This window comes from Triticum urartu, chromosome 2 (genome assembly GCF_003073215.2).
Source record: "Triticum urartu cultivar G1812 chromosome 2, Tu2.1, whole genome shotgun sequence".
NCBI classification, from domain to species: domain Eukaryota; kingdom Viridiplantae; phylum Streptophyta; class Magnoliopsida; order Poales; family Poaceae; genus Triticum; species Triticum urartu.
Window position 1 is genome coordinate 450745831 of NC_053023.1, and position 15482 is coordinate 450761312.

The 15482-nt window shown below is 43.4% G+C and overlaps 1 protein-coding gene across 4 annotated transcripts; it reads left to right on the forward strand.

The window, feature by feature from the left end:
- Positions 1-6465: 6465 nt before the first annotated feature.
- Positions 6466-11253, forward strand: LOC125537820. 4 transcript variants are annotated; one of them, XM_048701131.1, is made up of 10 exons: positions 6467-6776; positions 6868-6944; positions 7047-7182; positions 7344-8181; positions 8284-8423; positions 9267-9359; positions 10027-10114; positions 10198-10253; positions 10784-10817; positions 10920-11253. In XM_048701131.1, exons 1-10 carry the CDS (start codon positions 6591-6593, stop codon positions 10964-10966), a joined length of 1695 nt encoding a protein of 564 aa, XP_048557088.1. In that variant the 5' UTR covers positions 6467-6590; the 3' UTR covers positions 10967-11253. The 4 variants fall into 4 exon arrangements, with proteins under 4 accessions (XP_048557086.1, XP_048557088.1, XP_048557089.1 ...); XM_048701132.1 differs by having other exon boundaries at positions 6468-6776; positions 9270-9359; XM_048701129.1 differs by having other exon boundaries at positions 6466-6776; positions 10784-11253.
- The last annotated feature ends 4229 nt before the right edge of the window (positions 11254-15482 follow it).

A 15482-nucleotide genomic window follows, 5' to 3' on the forward strand; every position in this document is an offset into this window, starting at 1 on the left:
GGGTCCGCACGCTTAACATTCGATGACGATTTAGTATTATATGAGTTATGTGATTTGGTGACCGAATATTGTTTGGAGTCCCAGATGAGATCACGAACATGACGAGGAGTATCGAAATGGTCGAGAGGTAAATATTGATATATAGGATGATAGTATTCGGACAACGGAAGTATTCCGGGTAGTATCAGGTATTTATCGGAGTACCGGGGGGATTACCGGAACCCCCGGGGGAAAGATATGGGACATATGGGCCATAAGAGGGGAGCACACCAGCCCACATGGGGTGGCGCCCCACGCTTTAGGCAGGAGGCCGAATTGGAGAAGGAAGAGGGGGTTTGACCCCCCTTTCCTTCCTCCCTTCCCTCTTCCCTTTCCCCCTCCGGAAATAAGGAAGAGGGGAGGCCGAATTGGGAGAGGTCCCCAAGTAGGATTCCTCCTACTTGGGGCGCCCCAAGGCTGCTCCCCTCCCCCTCCCACCTATATATACATGGGGAGGGGGTGCCTAGAACACACAACAACAATCGTTAGCCATGTGCGGTGCCCCCCTCCACAGTTTACACCCCGGTCATAGTTTTACGATGCTTAGGCAAAGCCCTATGAGAATCACTTCACCATCACCATCACCATGCCGTCATGCTGATGGAACTCATCTACTTCCTCGACACCTTGCTGGATCAAGAAGGCGAGGGACGTCATCGCGCTGAACGTGTGCAGAACTCAGTGGTGCCGTACGTTCGGTACTTGATCGGTCGGAGCTAGAAGAAGTTCGACTACATCAACCGCGTTGTCAAACGCTTCCGCTTTCGGTCTACGAGGGTACGTGGACACATTCTCCCCCTCTCATTGCTATGCATCTCCTAGATAGATCTTGCGTGAGCGTAGGATTTTTTTTGAAATTGCATGCTACGTTCCCCAACAGTGGTATCAGAGCCAGGTCTATGCGTAGATGATATGCATGAGTAGAACACAAAGAGTTGTGGGCGGTGATCGTCATACTGCTTACCACCAATGTCTTATTTTGATTCAGCGATATTGTTGGATGAAGCGGCCCGGACCAACCTTACATGACCACGTTCATGAGACTAGTTCCACCGACAGACATGCAACTAGTTTTTGCATAAAGGTGGCTGGCGGGTGTCTATTTCTCCTACTTTAGTTGAATCAAATTTGACCGCGGCTGGTCCTTGTTGAAGGTTAAAACAACAAACTTGATAAATCACCGTTGTGGTTTTGATGCGTAGGTAAGAACTGTTCTTGCTAGAAGCCCGTAGCAGCCACGTAAAACTTGCAACAACAAAGTAGAGGACGTCTAACTTGTTTTTGCATGGCTTGTTGTGATGTGATATGGTCAAGACATGATGTGATAAACGTTATTGTATGATATGATCATGTTTTGTAAGATATCTGACAACCGGTAGGAGCCTTATGGCTGTCTCTTTATTGTATGAAATGCAAACGCCATGTAATTGCTTTACTTTATCACCATGCATTAGCAATAGTTGGCGAGATGACCATGACGCTACTATGGAGATCAAGGTGTCGAGCCGGTGACGATGGAAATCATGACATTGCTTTGGAGATGGAGATCAAAAGCACAAGATGATGATGGCCATATCATGTCACATATTTTGATTGCATATGATGTTTATCTTTTATGCATCTTATTTTGCTTAGTACGGCGGTAGCATTATAAGATGATCCCTTAAATAACATTTCAAGGTATAAGTGTTCTCCCCGAGTATGCACCGTTGTGACAGTTCATCGTGTTGAGATACCACGTGATGATTGGGTGTGATAGACTCTACATTCATATACAACGAGTGCAAGACAATTTTGCACATGCGGAATACTCGGGTTAAACTTGACGAGCCTGGCATGTACAGAAATGGCCTCGGAACACTGGACACCGAAAGGTCGAACGTGAATCATATAGTAGATATGATCAACATAGAGATGTTCACCATTGATGACTACTCCATCTCACATGATGATCGGACATGGTTTAGTTGATTTGGATCACGTATCATTTAGATGACTTGAGGGATGTCTATCTAAGTGGGGTTCTTAAGTAATATGATTAATTGAACTTAATTTATCATGAACTTAGTCCTGATAGTTTTTGCATATCTATGTTGTAGATCAATGGCCAATGCTACCGTTCCCTCGAATTTTAATGCGTTCCTAGAGAAAGCTAAGTTGAAATATGGTGGTAGCAACTACACAGACTGGGTGTGTAACTTGAGGATTATCCTCATTGCTACACAGAAAAATTATGTCCTTGACGCACTGCTAGGTGTGCCACCCCCTCTAGCAACTACGGATGTTGTGAACGCATGCAGTCACGTGTTGATGACTACTCGATAGTTCAGTGTGCCATGCTTTACGACTTAGAATTCGTACTTCAAAGACGTTTTGAACGTCATGGACCATATGAGATGTTCTAGGAGTTGAAGTTAATATTTCAAGCAAATTCCCGAGTTGAGAGATATGAAATCTCCAACAAGTTCTATAGCTGCAAGATGGAGGAGAACAGTTCTGTCAGTTACTCAAAATGTCTAGGTATCATAATCACTTGACTCAGCTGGGAGTTAATCTTCCAAATGATAGTGTTATTGACAGAGTTCTTCAATCACTACCACCAAGCTAAAAAGGCTTCGTGATGAACTATAATATGCAAGGGGTGGATAAGACAATTCCCGAGCTCTTCGCTATGCTCAAAGCTGCGGAGGTAGAAATCCAGAAGGAGCATCAAGTGTTGATGGTTAACAAGACCACTAGTTTCAAGAAAAAGGGCAAGAGAAAGAAGGGGAACTTCAAGAAGAATGGCAAGCAAGTTGCCACTCCCGGGAGAAGAAGCCCAAATCTGGGCCCAAGCCTGAAACTGAGTGCTTCTTTTGCAAAGGGACTGGTCACTAGAAGCGGAACTGCCCCAAGTATTTGGCGGATAAGAAGGATGGAAAAGTGAACAAAGGTATATTTGATATACATGTTATTGATGTGTACCTTACTAATGCTCGTAGTAGCGCCTGGGTATTTGATACTGGTTTGGTCGCTCATATTTGTAACTCGAAATAGGGGCTACGGATTAAACGATGATTGGCTAAGGACGAGGTGACGATGCGTGTCGGGAATGGTTCCAAGGTCGATGTGATCGCCGTCGACATGGTAAATATGCCCTAGAGGCAATAATAAAGTTGTTATTTATATTTCCTTATTCATGATAAATATTTATTATTCATGCTAGAATTGTATTGATCGGAAACCTAAATACATGTGTGAATACATAGACAAACACTGTGTCCCTAGTGAGCGTCTACTTGACTAGCTCGTTGATCAAAGATGGTTAAGATTTCCTAACCATGGACATGAGTTGTCATTTGATAACGGGATCACGTCATTAGAAGAATGATGTGATGGACAAGACCCATCCGTTAGCTTAGCATATTGATCGTTCAGTTTTATTGCTTGTCAAATACATATTCCTTCGACTATGAGATTATGCAACTCTCGGATACCGGAGGAATACCTTGTGTGCTATCAAACATCACAACATAGCTGGGTGATTACAAAGATGCTCTACAGGTATCTCCGAAGGTGTTTCTTGGGTTGCATAGATCGAGATTAGGATTTGTCACTCTGAGTATCGAATAGGTATCTCTGGGCCCTCTCGGTAATGCACATCATAAGAAGCCTTGCAAGCAAAGTGACTAATGAGTTAGTTGCAGGATGATGTATTATGGAACGAGTAAAGAGACTTGTCGGTAATGAGATTGAACTAGGTATGTAGATACCGATGATCGAATCTTGGGCAAGTAACATACCGATGGACAAAGGGAATAACTTATGGTGTCATAATGGTTCGACCGATAAAGATATTCGTAGAATATGTAGGAGCCAATATGAGCATCTAGGTTCCGCTATTGGTTATTGACCGGAGATGTGTCTCGGTCATGTCTACATAGTTCTCGAACCCGTAGGGTCCGCATGCTTAACGTTTGATGACGATTTAGTATTATATGAGTTATGTGATTTGGTGACCGAATATTGTTCGGAGTCCCGGATGAGATCACGGACATGACGAAGAGTCTCGAAATGGTCGATAGGTAAAGATTGTTATATAGGATGATAGTATTCGGACATCGGAAATGTTCTGAGTAGTATGGGTATTTATCGGAGTACCGGGGGGATTACCGAAACCCCCAGGGAAAAATATGGGCCATATAGGCCATAATAGGGGAGCACACCAGCCCAAAAGGGGTGGCGCCCCCCCCCTTAGGCAGGAGGCCGAATTGGAGAAGGAAAAGGGGGTTCGGCTGCCCCTTTCCTTCCTCCCTTCCCTCTTCCATTCCACCCCCTTCGGAAATAAGGAAGGGGGGAGGCCGAATTGGGAGAGGACCCCAAGTAGGATTCCTCCTACTTGGGGTGCTCCAAGGCTGCTCCCCTCCCCCTCCCACCTATATATGTGTGGGGAGGGGGCGCCTAGAACACAGAACAATAATCGTTAGCCGTGTGCGGCGCCCCCCTCCACAGTTTACATCCCCGGTCATAGTTTTGCGGTGCTTAGAAGAAGCCCTACGAGAATCCCTTCACCATCATCGTCACCATGTCGTCGTGCTAACGAAACTCATCTACTTCCTCGACACCTTGCTGGATCAAGAAGGCGAGGGACGCCATTGCGCTGAACGTGTGCAGAACTCGGAGGTGTCGTACGTTCGGTACTTGATCGGTCGGAGCTAGAAGAAGTTCAACTACATCAACCGCGTTGTCAAACGCTTCCACTTTCGGTCTACGAGGGTACGCGGACACACTCTTCCCCTCTCGTTGCTATGCATCTCCTAGATAGATCTTGCGTGAGCGTAGATTTTTTTTGAAATTGGATGCTACGTTCCCAACACATTGGGCAAGACCTGAAGACCGGTGCCGAACAAAAGGCATCAACCTTTTGGACTCGTGTCCATCATGAGTTCCATGAACGCAAGAAGTTTCCGTCGTACCAAATGCAAAGCACGCGCGGGTGGGTGTTCATTACGAAGCGATGGAAGGTGATCCAACAAGAGTGCAACAAGTTTTGTGCCACTCTTGAGAGTATCAAGGCACGCCCCGTGAGCGGCATCGGCATGCAAGACATGGTATGCTTGCAAGCGCCCCTCTTTTGTGTCATTCCGTTTATGCTTGCATGTCCATTTCCATATCCATTTGCCAATATGCTTGCAATTCATTTCTAGGTATTCCAAGCTTTGGAGGCATTCAAGGTCCAAGACGATGGCAAGTCCTTCAACCTCTCCCATTGTTGGAGGGTCATCATAGACGAGAAGAAGTTCAAGACGCAATATACCGCCCTCATGTCGCGTGGGGGAAAGAAAACTGTGGAGGAGGTTAGGGAGGGCGAGAAGCCACGACCACGGGGGAAGACCAACTCCAAGAAAGGGGACAAGCGTGATGCGGCGTCGAACGCCTTGATCGCAACCATGGAGGGCATGATGACCAAGAAGGACTCAACGGAGGAGAAGCGCCGACAAGACAAGGAAGACCAAATGAATGCTTTCATGGAGATCCAAAGGAGGAGGCTTGAGATGGAGGCGGAGAAGCCAACGAGGATGCTTGAGATGGAGGCCGAGAAGCAAGCCAAGATGCTCGAGATTGAGGCCGACAATGCCAAGACCAAAGCGAAAGAAGTGGCGCTCGCTAGCATGATGGCGGGGATGGAGATCATGAAGGTGGATCTCAACACCGTGTCGCCAAGGAAGAGGCCATGGCTCGAGAAGATGCAGGCCGACATGCTCAAGTTCGATGACGAGTGATCTATGGCGGCGAGCGTCATCCTTTTTTGTATGCTAGCAAGTCTGCTCGCATGACCACGACCTCGATGACGTGGTCGAACTCCCGCCCCTTTTTGTGTGCTGGCATGTGTGCCTGTCGCTGTCAAGTGCGCCAACATAAACGGTGTGGTGTTTTTCTGAAGCTGACATTGTATGCCGGCACTGGCATGGTGCTGGCGTGAACTTCGAGTGATGACATGGCCGCTTGCATGATCTATGGCTGCTGGTCTTTTTTTAAAATTTGCGTGCGGACATGAAATGGGTCGCGGTCGTTGGGCGCACTGTCGACTCGCGGACGTCGAGCGGACGGCCAACCCAAACGGTCAAAAGCGGACAAAAACACCATCCGTTTGGGTCGGTGCGTTGAAGTTGCTATAACATATCTTGTACAAAATATTCGACATAATTCTAGCATAAGCCAGTGGGCATGCAACTGAAGTTACGCTCGACTGGATGGACTTGCAAGTGTAGTTGTATACACCGTGAAAAGACAATTGAAGAAAAGAAAAAAAAAGGTAAATTAGTCCAACCGAAGAAAAGAAAAAGATGAAGAACATTCGTAAAAAAAAAAGAAAAAAATATCCACACTCTTTTTCAGGGGAAAATATCCACACTCCATATGCTTCATTGAGCCTGCCTGCGCATCTTCTCGGTGTCAATTGATGAAGGCCCAGTCCCGTCTCTCTAGTATGAGTACTCTCTATCTCGTCTCGCCGTTTCCCCCCAACACCGCCCTTCGTTCCTTCGTGTGACTCTCACTCCGCTCCGGACATGGCAAAAAAGACCCCCAGCCCTCCGCCGAGGGCAAGATCTCGCCGGGGCGCGGCGCCGCCGTCGCCAACCCCAGCCGCTGCTCTGAGCCCTCCCTTCTCCCCTGCCCCGTTGCGCACCCGCCTTGGCGCTGCTGCGGCGGCGGCGGCCGCCGCCGCCTCCTCATCCCCCGTCGAGCACCCATGCGTACTCCCTCCCTCCCCCTTTCCTTTCCACATCTTCTTCCTTTTTTCTTCCTAGACGGGTGGTAGTTTGATTCGATTTGGTGCTTGGTTAGGTCACGCTGTGGGAATGGTGGCCGGTGATGGTGGAAGGGGAGGAGCGGAAGCTCGCGGTTTCCGGCTTCACTGAAAGGTATGCGTTCTTTCTTTCTACGACTTTGCGATCCAAATTTGGTGGACTGATTCTACGATTCCAGCCAGTAGAACCCACTCTGACTGACCTTGCTTCTGACAGGAATGACGCATTCACTTCTGCACCCATAGCACATCGTTATGAGCCTCTCACGCTCCAGGATGAAGGTGGGGTTGTGGTGCTCCTTCATGGTTCAATTAACTTATTGCGAATGCGTGAAAATGGATTTTCTGTGCAGGTATGCACATTCTCTCCTGCGTTTCTTCTTTTATCTATTCTGTTCATAAACGATGATGGAAAGTCAGCCCAGATTCAAGCAAAAAAGCTTATTCATGTGCAGAAAGACCATTTAGTCATGATTCTAATCTACTACTCTGGTAAAAAAAACCATGCGTGCAGATATGCGAACAATTCATGATTGGATTTCCGTCCTGGTGGGAGACTTGGGATTCACACATGGGGTCTTACCCAAACTGTTTTATTGATCCACGAGAGGGTTCAGCTCAGTTTTACCTGGAGAAATTCCAGCTAGGCAATTTTATTCAAAAGTTTGGACCCTCGTTCATCGAGGACCTTCTTAATAATGCTAAAAATTTCCCAATTGACCATCTCGATGCATTCACAGAGAGTTCAAGATTCCAGGAATACAACTGTGGAAATGATGCTTCAACCAAGGAAAATTCTGCTGCTTCAGATGATGCCAGACCCGCAACTGTAGCTAATGTGGAAATAGGCTTGACTGCGAGCAGCATTTCACAAGAAAGAGATCATGTGGACATTGAGTGTAATGTATCTCTTGCTTCTGCAGAAACATATACTGGTGATGAAACTTGCAAAGAGGCAGGAAATCAGAATGACACTATGCATCCAGATGCAAGGGAAGACGATGCTGGTAGCCATCTTTTCAACTCCGATTGGACTTGCACTATGTTCCCTGATCATATGCCCAATGACTCGGAAGGTGGAAATGCCACCAGTGCTGAAAATACCACCATGTCCCCTGGTAATATGCCCAATGACTCGGAAGGTGGAAATGTCACCAGTGCTAAAAATGCCACCATGTCTCCTGATCATATGTCCCCTGATAATATGCCCAATGACTCGGAAGGTGGAAATGCCCCCAGTGCTGAAAACTCAGTAGAACTGCTGGCTAAATATCATTTAGCCATAGTACCGCCTGAATGTGCTAATTGCTGCTCAGAGATTCCTGGTGCTTCTCAAAGTGTTGAACCCTCAAGTATGTGCAGGAGCAAATTGTTAAGACACTGGTTAAGTTTTCTCCTGCGGATATTTCATTTTATCTTGATGTTTCTAAGAGAGTGACTATTATTTAATTTAGGTTATGAAAGTACTCCAGTGGCCTCATTGAAGAACCAACACTGCTTGGAAACAACTGAGCACATCACATTGACTCAGAAGGCAGTATCAAATGAAGATACACCATCTTCAATTCACTCAGATGTGCAATCTCAGGAAAAAGTGAGTTATAAATCCCACAGCTAAAAGTTTAGATCGAGTAATCAGTCTTTGAACTTCGTTTTGTGTTACTATAGTATTTCTAACAGTTTATTTGCTAAAATAGTTAAGATGCAACTACCACCTCTGTTAGTTTTCCTTTTATTGTTATTGTCTCCTCCAATTAGGACATTCCCGATTTAGCTTTATCACGTACTGCTGGGTGCTCTGAATGGAGATTCTTGTACTCAAGAGAAGCATAGCTGTGTTACAAAAATCACGGGGGCATATAATTGTCACAAGAGTGAAATTGTAACGACTCAATTCTACATGCCTGCATCTTAAACTGAAGTCATTTAGATACACCGTCAATGTTATATAGCATCTTTAGTAAATCTAACCCAATTAATATAGTTGCAGTCCACAGAAAACTTATGATAGCATGTTTCCAATCTGTGCCCTTTGTGACATTTCATGATTAATTATTTGCAATGACACTATTTCTGTAGCATTACCTGATTACTGGGATGAAACAGATTCGAGCATCTTTAGGTTCAATGTTGTGGCTTCAGATTTTGTTTACTGTATGTCCAAATATGTTATGTAGCTAGTACATATTTTTTTCTTAGTAATTCGTAATTAATTATCCTTACTAAGGAATTTCATAGATTGATCTGTACCTTACATATAAGATGTGTAAAACCAAATATGATCCAATAAATTCCTTAACATCCAGGGTAAGGTGCATCATACAGTATTTAGTTTTTTTTTATGATGCCAAGTTCATATTTAGCACATTTAAGCTAGTGATCTTAGTTGTGTTCTTCATTTTACATAGTGAACTTGATAGCCTTTTACGTGGAAAAGCAGACTGTAGGTTCAGCAGAGAAGCGAAGATCTGCAAAGCAAGTGTTGGAGCGTCCTACTAGATCGCCAATGACCAGAACTTCAGCTCCATATGTAAGTATGCAAATTTTCTCCATACCTTTTTCTGTTGTTAAACAATTTAGAACATTGTAATAAAATTTTATAACACTTGTTAAATGCTGATGGTTAAAGATATCTATAATGTGTTAGCTTCCATAGCTTCTGCAATTGCCATGTGATCCAGCTGTTACTGAATGATGGTTCATTATCTTGGACATTCTTTAACATCCGTATAATGCACAAACTATTGATGTAAAGTTGCCAATTTTATAGCAGATTTTAGTATAAAAAATAGGAATAAGCCGATATCACACCACTTCGCTATGAGGCTATTGGACAAAGTAGTAATGATTTTATTTTTATCTTCGAAAACACGCAGGAGTAAACTTGTAATGATTTTAGCATAGTTTTTGTTCAGACGGACCAATATTCTACCAATTGTAGTTACCCCAGTCATCTTTTGTGCTCACTTTATATGAAATAGCAGAAAAGTATGCCATGCCGCTTACTGTGATCAAGATTGACTGATGCCACCTTCTTCCTTAATTCTTAAGATTTACTCATATATATAGCCTGTCTTGGCGTCCCATATGTTTAATCCACTCTCTGTTACTTGACTCAACTGGCAAAAACTGTGCTAGCCAAGATTTTGACCCATTTGTATCTGTACTTATTGCAATGTTCCTTTGAAACACTTTAGGGGCATAAATCTCGGCTTACTCGTTCTAGGGCCCAGTCATTATCTATTTCCACACCTGAGTGTCTCAAAATGAGAAGAACCAAATCAGGTACAATGTCTTCGGTTGGATTCTGCTACTTGAATAATTTACCAATTGTCCTTGGATAAAGGGAATTCTTCTTTTTTTTTCAGGTCGAGTGGTAGTACCCCTATTGGATCCAGGAAGCAGTAGGATTGTCTATGATAACGTTAGTAAAGAAATATATTTCAATGCTATATCTTATATGATTGTGTGTTTGTGCCCATGATTAGCTAATTTGTTAGTGCTTAAATTATCCTAGTTTGGTCTTGTTCATTGCACCGAAGTCCAAAACTGAACAGTGAATGATGCAAGAAGAGTTTCCTGCAAAGGCTTCCATATAACGAAAGTGTCAGTCTATAAGCTCTCCGGTGGAACTGTCCACGATATATAATCATATTGCTAGGACTCGGAAGAGACTGATCAAACGTATTAGGGTAATGCATGCATAATCTGAACATTCACCATCCCTTCATAGTGTTCCGCACTGCAAATTATTGGTGGCACAAATCTGAAATGGCGAGTTGATCTGGATAAAGCAATGCATAACTTATCATGTAGAAGGGCAGTGAAGCTGCTTATCGTATGATGTAATTTTCAATCTTTAGTAGGATATGGATGCATAACTTGTCCTTTTTTCCCCTTAGATCTATCTGCTAATGGCATGAGGGGACTAATTGAATTCCGTTTGTTGTGCAGAATGGGTTGATTTCAGGCGTCGCTCCTGTGGATGGTTTGTTGAGAAGCTCCCCTGCCAAATTTGCATGCCACTCAGTACTACGTATATAGTTTTCCCTCGGTAAGCATAATAATCACGTGTGTCCTTGGGTGATAGGGAAGAAGTCAGCGAGACCTGCAAGGAAGACAAGGGGGCGTCTCTGAGTGACCTCTTGGACTGTCCAGAAGCTAACAACCTGGAATTTCGACATGGAAGTCCCAAGGCTCCAGCACCAGCACCAAGCGGTCGGCGACAGTATAAGATCCACTTGTTTGTACGGTGGAACATCTCTGCTGGATATTTGCTGATTAGGACCTTGTAACAGCAGATGTGGGCAGCTTTTATTTCCATTTTGTGTGTCCCATGCCCTAACTAACTAAATCTTACTGGAGTGCCACAAACATGGCATATCTTGCTCTTAACTAGTAAATCTTACTGGAGTGCTGCAAAATCTTAGGCCCCGATTGGGTTAGCGTTTCAGCTCGTTTCTGGCTGGTTTAGGATACGGACCTCCTCCTGTCGTTTTCATTCCAGGCAGGAACCAAGAGGTGACCGGTAATTTACACCTGTAAAATAAATGGGGCGTAAGAGTGGGTCCGTTCTGCTTATTATGTCGAGTGGGAGCATCAGTTTGTTCCTAGGTTGACCACGGAAGCGCCGGAAAGCTCGTTAATAAATGGGAGACGCTAGGTATCAGACTACGGATCCCTTGCGTTGTATCAGACTAGTCACTGACCGTAGATGAGAAGCACGGTGATCATCGGATCCAGCAGTACAACACCACGCGTGATAGCGTAGTTTGTATGCAGCATGCGTGATTCCGCATTAATTGCGATCAATTTGTTTCCTAACAACGACTCCTATAAACTAGGGAACGTCAAATTGATTAGGCGCCATTCTTTCCATGCATGAGATTTGCTTCCATACATTTGTTTCCAATCCTTATTTCGGCCAGCGTATCAAATTGTTTCCATGGAAAATATACATTGGTTACATTGGGTTAAATTTTGTTTGGTAATGGATATTGCCTCCATCGGTTTAGGATTTGTTTGCTTCAGTTAGCCGAAAATTTTGCTTCCATCGGCTTAGGATTTGTTTGCTTCGGTCAGCCAACTGACCAACGCTTGGATCTAGTTAGATCGTATTTGTGTCCCGTGTACGCAAACAAAAATAGTTTCGAGCAACTGGAAAATTATTTTGAGTGTAGCATATAAAAGATGTCTCGACAATATTTAAATTTGTTTCCATTAAAACCTGCTCTTAAAATAATACAATTTGCTTCCGAGGCAACGGGAGATTACTTCCAGCTGGTTGAATTTTTTGCTTCGATCGATTGTACAAAGTGTTTCCATGGCAACCGGCAATCACTTCGATCTAGTTAGAATTTGTGTATTTCAGTCGTCCGTAAAATATTGCTTCCATTGTTAGCAGTCATTGCTTCAATCTATTTAGAATTTGATATTTTTGACAGCTCAAATAAATTGCTTCCATCAAATAATTAGGACTTTGCTTCCATTGAGTCTGGTATTTGCATCAAAAGAAATGGCAAATTGCTTCCAAAGATATACACTTTGCTTCCAAATCATTATGACATACTATTTTTTTCATATATCAAAGAATTGCTTCCATACGAACATATATCTGTTTCCATCAAAAGGGAAAAATATATATTTTAAACTGCATGGGGATATGTTTACACAACGGTGAAACATTTGTCCCAGTTAAGCGGAGAGTTTGCTTTCATGGTGATCTTGGATCACGACACCATCCACGGCAGTGAGACGAACTGTGCAAGCGAAAACCTTTGTCTCTTGCACCGTGGACTATGGAAAGATGTGCTGCATCTTACTGCCATTTTTTGTGCTTCCTGCAATCCAAGACATGATCATGCGACGGTGTAACAAAATTTGATGAACAAATCCAAGTGCGAGGGTAAAGAACTTTATAATGCTTAAAATAAGGATGTCGATAACTGCCACACGTGTGGCAGAAAGGGAGACGCACCACATGTCTCTAATGCAAATAGATTGTCACGTCATCGCATGCATGCATGTGAGAATCTTTTTGAATTTTCAGTTTTTAAAATGTTTTATCTCTTAAACGAAAAATCTGATTGAAGATCCGTTTTCACCATTAAATCCCTCGCGACGAGATCTTCGAAACTAGATCTCATATCAATATATTTCGACGAATTTTTTTAGGGTTAAAAGTTGTCATGTCTATTGCACATGAATTACCATGGTGTTTACACTGAAGTTGCCATGATATGTTTCAGTTATTTTCTTTTACATTTAAAAGTAATTTTTAACATATTATAAACGAGGAATTAAAAAACTAGACTTGCCAAGCATCATAAACTAAAATTGCCATGATATATGCACTTAAAATTGTCATGGTTCATACAAAAAAAATATTTTTATGATCAAAGTAGTGGAATTGCCATCATTAAAATACTAAAATTGCCATGATCTACAAACTAAAATTGCCACATGACAACTTTAGTTTAAACACTATGGCAACTACAGTGTAAACATCATGGCAACTTCTGGGCAAAAAAAAAATTTCGTCGAAACATATCAACATGGGGTCTAGTTTTGAAGATCTCGTTGTGACGGATTTAATGATGAAAATAGATTTTTAATTCGCTTTTTAAATTAAGAGATAAAATATTTTAAGCCGAAAACCAAAAAGATTTCCGCTGATGTCATCTATTCATACGTGGCAAAATGAGTGGTGATAAAGGCGTGTGGGCGATGTGCAAACGCCACACGTGTGTGCGTTAGTTTTTCCGTAAAATAATGAAAATCTCCCAATGAAAAAAGGAACAATACAAACTATGTTCCTCAATTGCATGATGAATGAAGGATACGTGCAATCCAGATTCAAGTAAATGCGTCAATCTGACCTCACATGTGCTTCACCGTCATCACCTACCTGTGCATATGATATGATGCTGACATACAACATCGCCTGGTAAGTCACCCCCTGCGTGTCGTGAGAGCCTATCCTCACTGGCCTCTTTCCCAAACCGAGACGGCCCTCCGGCAAGGCGGATCAAAAGCAAAAACTACAGGTGGAGCAGACCCGATTCTGGTGGAGTACACGGCGGCAAGGGAGTTTACATGAGCAGGTGGTGGGTCATTCCCCGCGCGGCCGTCGGACGAGATGACGCAGCGACGAGAGGTGGAATGAAGGTCGTAGATGGGTGTATCAGGAACTCGTGCTGGGGGAGAAAGCAGAGACGCGGCGCGGGACATGGCGAGCTAGGCGACGTCTACGGGAGACGGGACCGACAGGAGAGATGTCGAGAGTTGTTTCAGGCAATTAAATCAAGGAGATATTATGGGGGTGCGGCCAAAAAATCAGGAGGTAGTATCGGCTTCTATCGTATGATTTGAGTGCATCTCTCAGCCGTGAGATAAATAACCAATCGATGGTGTCAGACTGGTCTGACGAATGCTTCTGGCCAGACTTATGTAGGAAAGTGTTTCCCTTAATAAATCCAGTATGGGAACGGTTATGGAACTTGCATACCCGAGCAAAGCCATTATTCTAGGAATGTGTATCTTAAATACTTCCTCTGTAGTGATCTAAATGCTTTTATATTAGTTTACGGAGGGAGTACTTCTGTATCTTAGAAATGTGTAGCTTAAATACTTCTGTATGGTCAAAAATGCTTTTATATTGGATGGCGTGCTTGATAGGCATATCAAAGTTCCTCTCCAATACCCCGTGTGCGGTCCAGAGGACATGAGACATCTAATATGTAGTACATGTCAAAGAGCAAAAGAAGTGTGGATCTAATATGTAGTACGTACATGTCAGAGAGCAAAACACGTGTGGGCTTCTTTGGGGCTTGAGGATATAATCAAGAAGGCTTATGTTCTGATCAGTCGGGATCAGTAGTACTTGAGGAGATCCTTCGTAGTCCTCCAAGGAAATCACCAGTGTTTGGTCACATGGGTTTACAAGAAACTATTGCAGTTGGAGCTTGATATATTTGGCGGGAATGTCGGGAAGCAGCTAAAGGGGAGAATGTCAAGCCGGAGCACAACATTGCGTTTGTCATACAATCCATAACAGCAAACCATGCTCCTCACCCTACTGAAATTAGCAAAGATTGTGCTTGGCAGAAGCCACCTTTGGGATCTTAATAGCTGAATATCGACGGAGAGGGCACCCCCCCCCCCCCCCCCCCCACACCCATGGGCATATGCATCCATTGGTCAAAAAAATGCATTTTGAGCACATTTTAAAATGTTAAAAAAATCAAAAGAAAATATCATGCATACATGTTCGCAAATGTGTGTACGCGGCACAAAGTTTTGTGAAAAATGTCTTTTTGTTTTGTCACCGTAAAAAAGACAAATTTCAGTGCTTCTAAGTAGTGTTTTGTGACATAACTTTTTGTCTTATTTCCACATGCCACAAAAAATGTTATTTCTCTGTAAAATTCTATGCACGCACATAGAACATGAAGACGTACCGTGTAACTTTTTTCAGATCTTTTTTAGCATTTAGAAATGTGTTTTTCAAAGTGGGTTTATATGTATCCAGATTCATCCATGCACTTAATATCGACGCCCTCTTTCTTTGAGGATGGTGCTGGTGCAGTGGATGTGGTGCTCATAAACTATTGCACAGAAGCTATGGCCGGTACTACGTACTGACTTAGAGTAT

What these genes read in the sequence shown, in the direction of transcription:
- LOC125537820 (XM_048701129.1), top strand. Translation starts at nt 6,591, where the DNA reads ATGGCAAAAAAGACCCCCAGCCCTCCGCCGAGGGCAAGATCTCGCCGG. An exon ending in AAAATGGATTTTCTGTGCAG is followed by an intron (nt 7,183 to 7,343) that starts GTATGCACATTC and finishes CCATGCGTGCAG; the next exon opens with ATATGCGAACAATTCATGAT. An exon ending in CCAGAACTTCAGCTCCATAT is followed by an intron (nt 9,360 to 10,026) that starts GTAAGTATGCAA and finishes GAAACACTTTAG; the next exon opens with GGGCATAAATCTCGGCTTAC.